Consider the following 11,132-nt stretch of genomic DNA (forward strand, 5'->3'; position numbering starts at 1 on the left):
CTGGGTTGAGTTACCGAGTTGATATCCAGCGTCGTGATACCGATTATCCTGATTGCCATTGTTAGGGTTAGTCAACCCAGGATAGGTCTGGGTAACCCAGGAAAGGTTGATCTCGCTTCGTGATACAGGCCCCAGTTGTGTTGCAGGTTGAAAGCCACGGGATGAAACTCTCTGTAATGTGTTGATTCTGCTTCCTGCAGATGATCTGGGACGTGATCGGGAACAAACAGTTCTGCTCCTTCAAAGTCAAGTAAGTCTGAAACTTCCTCCGCTTCTTATTCAGTCATTCATTCATTCATTTACTCAGTTACACAGTAAGATTATTATAGTACGATCAAGTTCTTTAATACACAACACTTACAGAGAAACAGTCAATGGCAATGACACTCTACACCACATTTAGAGACAAACAAGACAGAACAAGAGATTTTTATTTGTTTATTTATTTTGCTTTATTTACACCGACTGCTTTATTCACAGTAACTCATTCAAATGTTTGTCGTGTTACACAGAATGAGAAAATACTTTCCTGGATGAGAAACATTCACAGATTAAAACATGATTTCAAAGGAATAACCTGTGATCTTCTCCATCATGCTCTGGTCGGCTTCAGACTGATGAATATGAAACTAAAACACATCAGTGTGAAATTCACTGGTGACAGAAAATCAGCTGGAGATTTGACATCAAACATCTGGTGTCGTCTTTATGTGCAGGACGAAGAGTCAGAACTTCTGTCGGAATGAATACAACGTCACAGGGCTGTGTAACCGCTCGTCCTGCCCGCTGGCCAACAGTCAGTACGCCACCGTCAGAGAGGAGAAAGGTAAACACGTTACACACCTACAGCGACACTCTTAACAGGCCGGGAGGGACGATACAACACAATGTGACACTGTAGAGGCTTTTACTCTGAAATCCAGGAAGGAAGACGAGTTTGAGATTCAGGAGACTCTCAGAGTTTTTTCTTGAGGTGACTTTTATGTGAGGGCATGACAGTAATGACTCCAGCTAAGGTATGTATGTATATTACAGGATGTTGTGCATCCCTGGGAACAATCACTGTACATCGAAACCAAACCATTTTCATAGAATGACTCCCCAAAAAAAGTGGTCTCTTGGCTCAGTTCTCCCACGATGAGGGTGAGTTGAGCCACATGAGTGTAAATTGCTCCACTGATAGTGTTAAATGAAAAGGAAACATTTTCACCTCACACAGTGCAAAGTAAGACAAAACCAAAACCAACCAGGCGACATCACTGTCCACTGTTTTTTTTAGTTTTTGTAAAATGTAGGTATGTCATAAATAAATGTTATATAAGTGTCATGGTATAACGTCATGAAAAATTGATGCAATGATGAACTGACTTTTAAAGAATTACAGTCAAACAGTTTGATCCAGATGTGAAACATGAGAAGGAAACACTGATGAGTTGATGAATAATGTTTCCTCCTGCAGGTCAGTGTTTCCTCTACATGAAGGTGATCGAGAGAGCAGCATTTCCTGCCAAGATGTGGGAGAAGGTGAGCTTCAGTTCTCTCACAGTTTGTTCACAGACTTTCAGAGTTGCACAGTAGGTCGTCCATTAGCTCAGTAGGTAGAGTGTGCACCCCATGTTGCTGCAGCAGCCGTGGGCTCGATTCCAGCCTGCGTCCCTGCGTTTTGAAGTCTTTGGACCATCAGACAAGCAGTTCTTTTTTTGTAACTCTTTTTTTATTTCAGAAACAAACAACCTGAGGTCATCATGGATGTTACAAAGTCACAGTACATTTTTCCATTCACATCTCAGCGTACAGCATCACACTTTATTCAGTGGCATTTATACACAATCTATTTCTCCCAATATTTTGTACATTTTTCCATCTCAAGCCTAAAAATAAAATTCTTTCCATCATTTCTTTAATTGTCTGTCTTGTCTGCAAAAATCATCAAAAAACGTCATAGTATAGCATGTCGTCCGAAATCATGAAAAAAAGTCATAGTTTAGCATGTCATCTGAAATCATCAAAAAAAACGTCATAGTATAGCATGTCGTCTGAAATCATGAAAAAAAGTCATAGTATAGCATGTCGTCTGAAATCATCAAAAAAACATCATAGTATAGCATGTCGTCTGAAATCATCAAAAAAAACGTCATAGTATAGCATGTCATCCGAAATCATGAAAAAACGTCATAGTATAGCATGTCGTCCAAAATCATGAAAAAACGTCATAGTATAGCATGTCATCGAAACATTCAGCAATAGGTCGCAGGCTTGAATGGAGAAAGGACGTAGCCTTCGTATATGCATGTCCCGTTCTCCCCACTGATTCGACAGGTGCCCCAAAACCAACTTTAATTTCTCTGACGAGCAGATCAGATGAAGCAAAGCTACGTTCAAAGCTTTGAAGTTTTGATGGTTGGAGCTGTCGGTGTGTTGATGTAGATTCTTTGTTACTCAATGACATTTTTTTAAAATCAAATGAAGAACTCGTACCTGATGTTTCCTGTCGGACAAATACAAGTCAAAACGTAAAATTTGGTTTGAACATGTGTGTGTGCACCTCTTTATGTATGCTCTGTGTGTGTGTGCAGGTGAAGCTCAGTAAGAACTACGAGAAAGCTCTGGAACAGATCGATGAGAATTTGATCTACTGGCCTCGATTCATGAGACACAAGTGTAAACAGCGCTTCACCAAAATCACTCAGTATCTGATCCGCATGCGCAAACTGGTCCTCAAGAGACAGTAAGTAATACTACAACATACTGCTACAGGAAGTGAGTGTGCCGAGCAGGAAGAATGAAACTCAAATAAGAAATTAAAGTCTTTGATTTTAGTGCGACGTGACTTCATGATCAAACTGTAAAAATGACATTAAATCACCCAAATCTGACTCACTGTCCCCTTAAAGTTACATTTGAAGTGTTTGTTTAGTGACCGTCTGAAGTCAAAGTTTAATTTGACGTCTGTTTTGTGTTTCAGGAGGAAGTTGGTGCCTCTCAGCAGGAAGGTGGAGCAGAGAGAGAAGAGGAGAGAGGTGAGACATGGACGAGCACGACGTTACCATGGTTACACTCAAACATTAAAGGTGGATTCACTTGTTGTATGAACCTGTTCTGTCTTCATGTGTGTGTGTGTGTAGGAGAAAGCTCTGATCGCTGCTCAGCTGGATAACGCCATTGAGAAGGAGCTGCTGGAGAGACTCAAACAGGGAACGGTACGATCAGCACACACGCACAGTATTTACAGTCGTACTTTACTCACGTGGTCGCTTAAAGACGAGGATCTGCTCACAAGGCGGCGTTTAGATTGGTCAGAGACGAACTCATAGAAAGAAACATTTATATAACATTTATGATTTCAAACTAAAACTCAAATTAACACAGAAGCTGAATCAGGTGAGATCCATTTCTAATATTCAGTATCCAGAGGAACAAATTTGTCTCTTCAGTTTACACAAGTACAATTTTTAAAAACGGTAAAAGATCAGTGAACGAACAGAGACGTCACATGAGGCTTGTTTCATCAAAAAAAAAAGTAATAAGTGAAAATGTACGTTAATTAATAATAAACACTGCTGTGACAATAAACTGCAGCAGGAATTCTTTATAATACAATAATTGCTGTTCAAGAGGTTACACTCAAGTTAAAGTACAGTTACTTAAAGAAAGATACTCCTGTAAAAGTACTAATTTAAGAAATTATACTTAAGTAACTTTACTTTTACATGAGTATAATTTACATACTTCAGTATAAGTACGGTCATTTTTAAGAAAGTATACTCATAAAAGTAGTTACTCTAGTATGAAGTGAAAGTACACTAGTAAAACTGTTAAAAAATGTACTTAAGTAAATGTAAGTTACTTTAAAGAAATACTCAAGTTAAAGTAATTGTACTTAAACATGAGGATAATTTCCTCGAAGCAAAACTGTTAAAACATATACTGAAGTAAAAGTAAGTTACTTTAGTACAACTTTTTTTACAGTAACTGTACTTTTACACAAGTATATACTAAAAAAAAGTATATACTCAAGTAAAAGTACAGTTACTTTAAAAATACTGACGCAGAACTATAGTTACTTCAAAGTAATTATGCAGAAGTAAAAGTAGTTGTGTAAATATTAAAAGTTACTGTGTAACATTAACGAGGAGGTCGTACATTTAAAATAAAAAAGGTCAATACCACGTGACTGACACCAGTAGAACAGTGTGATGTCACAGAGCGTCATCATGACCAACAGTAACTTTGTCCTCTGGAGACCAATCAGCTGCAGCCTGTGAATAAAACTGATTATTAATATAAACATTGTTCATCAGAACAGCTTTACTCAGCTCAACAGGAAACAGACTCAATAAACAAAAATCACTGACAAACAACAAACAGAGCCGTGAAATAAAAACACTCAAGTAAAATTACAGATTAAAAAAATTCTGGTAATATGCTAACGTAAGCACGCGCTAACAGGCCGAGTGTCGCATGTGAGACAGACTGTTAATATGCTAATGTTACATGTCTGATATAAGTGTGCTTACGTTAGCATGTTAACACTACATGTTACATTCAGCATACTAGTATGCTAACATTAGCATATTAACATTCTTATGTCTGACATGTGACATTGGGCATGTTAGCGCTCCTACGTTAGCATATTAATGCTCTAACTAGACAGAGTGTTCATATGCTAACGTAAGCGCGCTAACATGCCAAATCTTAGGTGTCAGATATCATAATGCTAATATTAGCATTTAGCTCTGTCCAGCTCAGACTAATGAAGCTAATGTCAGGTTCAGTTTAAAACAGAAAAAATAATTTAGTGTCTTGTAACTCACTGGGACAGAAGGTGTGAAATATATTTCTGTATTAAATATAACGTGTGTGTGTGTGTGTGTGTTACCAGTACGGAGACATCTACAACTTCCCGGTCCACGCCTTCGACAGAGCTCTGGAGCAGCAGGATGCAGAGAGCGAGTCTGAGGAGGAGGAAGATGCGGAAGAGGAGGAGGAGGAAGATGACGAGGTGATGAAGGACTCGTGTTTCAGTGTGTTTGAGTTTATAAAACGTGAGGTCAGAGGCTGACTGAGCTGTGTGTCCTCCTGTCTGTCTGTCTGTCTGTCTGCAGGACGTCGGGAAGAGAGAGTTTGTAGCAGAAGAAGAAGTGGAGGACGAGAGCGACCTGAGCGACTTCGAGGTAAAGTGTCTCTGACATCAGCGAAACACCTGGATCTGTGTGGAGGTTAAAGGGTTAACTCTATAACAGACACAGTGTGTTAGCACGCTTACATTAGCATTAGCATTTTAATCTAAAGTCTGACAAATGCAAAATTCGGCATGTTTGTGCACGTGCATTAGCATATCAGCATGTCAGACATTAAAATCATAATATGCTAACGTAGGCGTGCTAACATGCGGAATGTCTCATGTCAGACATTAGAATGCAACATTTGGCGTGTTAGCACTCATGTTAGCATATTAACATTCTGTCTGACATGCTACATATGCTAATGTTAGCGCGCTTATGTTAGCATGTTAATATTCTAATGTGTGACATGTGACATGTGACACGGGGTCCAGGTTAAAACATTCTTTACATTCGGCCTGAACATTTTTAATCTGAGCAATTTTTTTGTTTCTCCTCTCAGGACATGAACAAACTGAGGACGAGCAGCGACGAGGAGGACGGGGGTGAGGAGGAGTCCAGTGAAGAAGAAGAGGAGGAAGAGGAGGAGATGGAGGTGGAGACAAAGGCGAAGGCCTCCAAGTCTAAAGGTAAATCTCCAGCTAACGGCTCGGTGGTGAGGAAGAAGCGAGCGTACGTGGAGATCGAGTATGAGATGGAGCCCGCCGCCAAGAGCAGAGCCACGTAGTGATGTCACAGCCTCTGCTGCCAATCAAACTGTGACTCTCTGCTGAGGACACACCCACTCTGTGGTGGTCGTCAGTTTGTTCATACGGAGCCTGGACATGGAAGTTTGTTGATGGACACACAGGACGGATCTGACCTGGATCAGTTCAAAACTCACAAGTGACTTTAACAGCTTTGTTTTGTCTGTTTGTTAAATATTAATCAATAAATGATGATAAACATGTCAATCAATCAGTTTTGGAAAGAAGTTGCTTCATGTTTCATAATAAAAAACTTTATAAATATCTTAACGTCCAGAATAAAGAAAGTGACAAACACATTGTGAGAATTCACTGTTTTCCTGTTAAACCTTGACATTTTGAGAAAAATGTCTTTTCTCATTTCTACGTTCAAAATAAATAAACATTTTGTTGTTATGATCTGTTTTCTGGTAAATTAATTTATCTTCAAATTTATTTTTAATTCTGATGTTGGCCTTTGGAGGAAGTGACTTATTTTTTATTGGCACTGAAAATAAACAAAAACTGGTGCTGTAACAAATTCACCTAAAAATTAAACAGGCATTAAAATATTTTACTCTGATATCTTTTGCATCATACGGAGCCCCTGAAGTCCTGAAAGGTGATTTTATTTTTATTTTGTGCACAGCGTGTCATGTTGTGCACAAAATAAACAAACAGCTTTTGGGTCTTGAGGGTTCTCTTCTGTGTAATGCAAAAAATAAAAGGTTTTGACATTTAAACAGTTTCAGTGTTAATGTTTCCTTTAAATAAAATTTGTCAGTGAAAACAAAACCTGAATTAAAGAATGAAAAACTGGCGCTCAAACAAGTTCAACTGAAAATAAAACAGGCTTTAAAAATACTTGATATATTTTGCATCATATGGGGCCTGTTACACCCAAAAAAGATTTTTTATTTTACTGTGTACATGTTATCTTGTGGAAAGATTAAAAGAAATCACTTTTTCAGGACTTTAAGGGTCTTTGTAGAATTCTGATGTTTTTCAATGACAAAACTGATTGTATTAAAATTTATAAAAAAAACAACAGAAAAAACAAAACGGTGAAGAGCAAAAATCATAAGATTCTCTGAAGAACATCAGAAGAAGAAAATATCAAAATAAAATAAAAATAACATTTAATGCTTGTGTTTGTTTGTTTTTTACTTGAAGTTGTTTCAGTGTTAAAGTTTCCTTTGAATAAATTTGGCATTAAAAATATAAAAGCAAACTAAAATAATTTTTAACACTTGTGTTTTATTTTCTAGTGGACGTTGTTTAAGTGTTTCAATTCTAATGTTTCCTTTAAATAAAATTTGTCAGTGAAAACAAAGCCGAAACTAAAAAATGAATAAGTGGCGCTGAAACAAGTTCAACTGAAAAATAAAACAGGCTTTAAAAGCGTTTGATATTTTTGCATCATATGAAGGTGATAGTCTTTATTTTGTGTGCACATGAATTAAAAAAAGAAAAGAAAAAAAAAATCACTTTTCAGGACTTTAAGGGTTTTTGTAGAACTCGGATGTTTTTCAATGACAAAACTGTCGGTGTATAAAAACAAAAGAAAACAATCATCATCAAAAGCAGCGGAGAGAAAGACACAGGTTGTCACTGAAAAACCAGAAGAAGAAAATATCAAAACAATATAATTTTTAATGCCTGTGTTTTATTTTTGATTTTTTTCCTTTAAACTTTAAATCAATGTGTCATTGAAACAAACGGTAAAAAGGAAACTGATATTAAAACAGCTGGAAAAAAAGTCGAACTGGCACAAAAAACAACAACAAACAAAATTATCATTTTGAATTATATTATTTTTCATTTTGATGTGTTTTTTCTGCCACTGAGAAACAGAGTGCAAAAGATACCAGAATAAAATGCTTTTAAATGAATGCCTGGGTTTTATTTTGAAAGGAACTTGTTTGAGTGTTTAATTTTTAAGTTTAAGTCTTGTTTTAACATGTTTTATTTTCAGTGACGAGATTTAAAGTGACCGTCCTACAGAACATTTACATCACATCAGTCTGACCTCATTAATTAACTGATGCACATTAACGGCTCGTTGTGTTAATGTCGTTATAATAAGTGAGTGTTTCAGCTGCAGTTACAGACGTCACGTTACTTTATCTTTTAATTATTCCAGTGAGTTTTACACAGGTGGAAAAACAAAGCTGGTTTCTGATTGTCTCAAGTTCTGAAAAATCCAGATTGATGTATCTCTAATATTAATTATAAGAGTAATCAGACTCAGACCGACCTTCAGGACTTCAGAGCCGTAGATCCGTCCTCACGTTCACAGACGGCTCAGTCAGCACTCACCTGAGAACAAGACAGAAATTACATTCAGATAAAGTTGGAGCCACAATAAAGTTCATTCTGTCCTCGTCTAAACACAGGACACATAAACATACACATGCAGTAAACTGAACACAGGGTGGAGCACTGACGTGTGACGGACGTACAGGTGAGCTCCATGTCATCAGGATCAGGTGTGTGCAATGTGGAGACAAACAGTTTTGACCGTGTCGTGGAAGCATGTTTGTAGCGTGTTAAAACTGAAATGCTGACTGTAATAATGATGACACGTGGACAAGGCTGTCGCTCCTCTGTGTCCTGGTGAGCCTGTGGAGATTATATAGAGAGCAAATGGATCACCACATCCAAAGAGACACAGCGCACTGGACTTCGGTTCATTGTTCGCCCACAACACGTGTCCAGCTGACTGAACACCACCTCATTTCTCTTCCTGTAACATTTCTGCAGCAAAATCTGGATGGATTTTATTCCTGATAAGAGCTGCTGTCTGATAAACAGGTAGGCCTGAGGCCAGAGGGATGAAATGAGGCCTCACTGTTGTTCTGATTAAAAGGCCTCTACCAGAGGACCTGAGGGTTCTCGAGGGTTCATACGATGAAAGGACTGAGACCATTAAGATGTTTATAAACCAATAAAAGGAACTTAAAATCGATTCTGAAGCTCACAGGAAGTTCCACGTCTGAGGAACGTCCTGTCTGAAGACCTGAGGGCTGCACAGTGTCCATGTTCTTCAAAGCAAACTAAAGACCTACAGTACCTCTTCATTCTGGCTTTAATTCAACTTTTTTTGATTATTATTACTGTGTATTTATCTATTTTCACTCATCTGTAATTTCTAGCTGGCATACTTTTCTATTTTGTTTTTTATTTAATTAATTTTAACAAATTTATTGACTGATTTTAAAATTATTTTTTATTTCAAGTTCTTATCCTGCCTCTGGTGTGTCTCCCCACTGATGACAGCTTTTTCTTCAGTTCTTCATGAGGGCTGTTATACTTTTAGTCTTTACCATCAGTCTTTGCTTTATGTGTGTGTGTGTGTGTGTGTGTGTGTGTGTGTGTGTATGAAAAGTGCTATTTAAATTAAGTTTAATTGATTGACTGTGATCTTTTTATTAAGATCTGGCTAAATGTTGAAATTAAAAGAATCTGAGTTCCTGACAACACCAGAGGAACACACTATATATGGAAATGTATCACACGATAAAGGTTGCAATGGTGTCAGATTTTCACGGTACGATAACTGTCTCAGAAAATATCAGTTTCACAGCATCACTGTGTTACAGCATCATTATCATCAGTCAGAATGATCCTTAAAGTTACTGTTGGTTTAACGAACATTTTATTACTATGACTGAAACTTGAAATATTTTGTTAATGAAGTTTGTGTAAAAAGTCTCCTCTTAGAAAATAAGTCAAATAAATAACTCAAAGGAGAGATTCAATGTCGGGTCGTGGAGAAAAGTTGTACATGTACACTGACTGTTCTGTGTCCTGTAACAGTCACTGATATGTTTCATATAAAGTACTGGTGAGCTGACAGATGTGAAGGTAGTGCTGTCTGTGGGTCCTTCGGTGGTGGTGAAGTCTGGAGGAGCCAGAGGGGGTCAGGTGGTGTGTGTGACCTCTGCTGCACCTGTGAACCTGCCTCTGTTCCCCATCTGCTGCCATGTGTTTGGTGAGAGTCTGAACTTTGTATGATGTGTTGACACAGTACATCTTAGAATGGGTATATCACTGCAGCCCTGCACACAATTTATTAAGACAGCTCATTGTAATGTCCCCCTCAAGTCCAACGAAGAAAAGCCCTCCTTCATGAAAACATGTTTTAAACACACACATCACACTCACCGGGGTCAGCGTTAGGAATTACAGCTGATTTCTGCTCCTCTGATCTCACTGAACTGCTCACGTCACATGGAGAGGCACCACCATTAAAACACAGCTGTCCTGTCCTCTGTTGTTGAGGCCACGCCCCCTCACACCTGTCATCCTGGAGTCACCTGACCAGTGTTGGAGATAAGAATCTACACCTGGTAAACAAGTGACAGCAGGAAGGAGACACCAGAGCTGTAACCAAGGTTTCTCTCAGGATTAAACTGTTTCACACACCTCAGTAAAAAAACAAAACAATAATTATGATCTTTCATCATATAATAAAGAATATAAATATATATATAAATATAATAGAATATAAATAAAGAGCCTTTGCTTTTACTTCCTGTACATTTTGATGTTAATTATGTACTTTCACTTAGTGTCTTGACTGCAGAACTTTCACCTCTACACTGTGGTATTACTACTTTTACTCTAGTAAAATATCCACATACTTCTTAGCTTAGCTTAGCATAGCTTAGCATAACATAAAGACTGGAAACAGGTGGAAACATTCAGCCTGGCTCTGTTCAAAGGAACAAAAATCCACCCACCTGCTCCTCTAACGCTCTCTGATGAACATCTTGTTTCATCTGTACGAAGACCAACGAATAAAAACAACAACTTCACCTTTTACAGGAGGTCATGTGTCCAAATGTTTCTTCATCAAGTACTGTAAAGTACCCTATTACTGGACTAGAATACATGCAGTTCATATAATTCATCCCAAATTAATCTATATTTTTATAGTCATTACTAAAAGTGTGTGTCATCCAAGATAGACAATAAAAACTGATGGAACAGTCAAAGTTGTCATTTTGAAATGTGTCCGATAAAATTTAAATAAAATGTCCAAAAAATATTTTTAAAAGGACAATTTTTTTTTTAAATAAAATGTCCGATAAAAATGTTGACTTATGTTGGAAAATATGACTAAATTTAAGGTGTGCTGATGGATTCATGTCATCAACTCATGCATTGAGTAACATTACAAGTTAACGTTCCACCTTAAAAGTTGCCGGCAGTCGGCCCAGTGAATGAAGTTATTTTTTTCTCTTTCATTTTATAGTTGTAGTTTACTGATGTATGAACA

The 11,132-nt window shown here is 37.6% G+C and overlaps 2 protein-coding genes across 2 annotated transcripts in view; one reads left to right on the forward strand and one right to left on the reverse strand.

The window, feature by feature from the left end:
* mak16 (MAK16 homolog (S. cerevisiae)) overlaps positions 1 to 6,268 on the forward strand; it is a 10,132-nt gene extending 3,864 nt beyond the window's left edge. Inside the window, exons 2-10 of the mRNA XM_050050285.1 lie at positions 201 to 250; positions 717 to 826; positions 1,460 to 1,524; positions 2,577 to 2,728; positions 2,966 to 3,020; positions 3,126 to 3,200; positions 4,883 to 5,002; positions 5,106 to 5,174; positions 5,626 to 6,268. Coding sequence (XP_049906242.1) covers positions 201 to 250; positions 717 to 826; positions 1,460 to 1,524; positions 2,577 to 2,728; positions 2,966 to 3,020; positions 3,126 to 3,200; positions 4,883 to 5,002; positions 5,106 to 5,174; positions 5,626 to 5,850 — 921 coding nt within the window. The 3' untranslated portion in view covers positions 5,851 to 6,268. The remainder of the gene's footprint in view (positions 1 to 200; positions 251 to 716; positions 827 to 1,459; positions 1,525 to 2,576; positions 2,729 to 2,965; positions 3,021 to 3,125; positions 3,201 to 4,882; positions 5,003 to 5,105; positions 5,175 to 5,625) is intronic.
* Positions 1 to 11,132, reverse strand: part of LOC126393884 (ras-related protein Rab-14-like) — a 38,519-nt gene that overhangs the window by 14,382 nt on the left and 13,005 nt on the right. The window lies entirely within an intron of this gene.

The sequence above is a fragment of the Epinephelus moara genome, chromosome 8 (assembly GCF_006386435.1).
Source record: "Epinephelus moara isolate mb chromosome 8, YSFRI_EMoa_1.0, whole genome shotgun sequence".
In the NCBI taxonomy this organism is placed as follows: Eukaryota; Metazoa; Chordata; class Actinopteri; order Perciformes; family Serranidae; genus Epinephelus; species Epinephelus moara.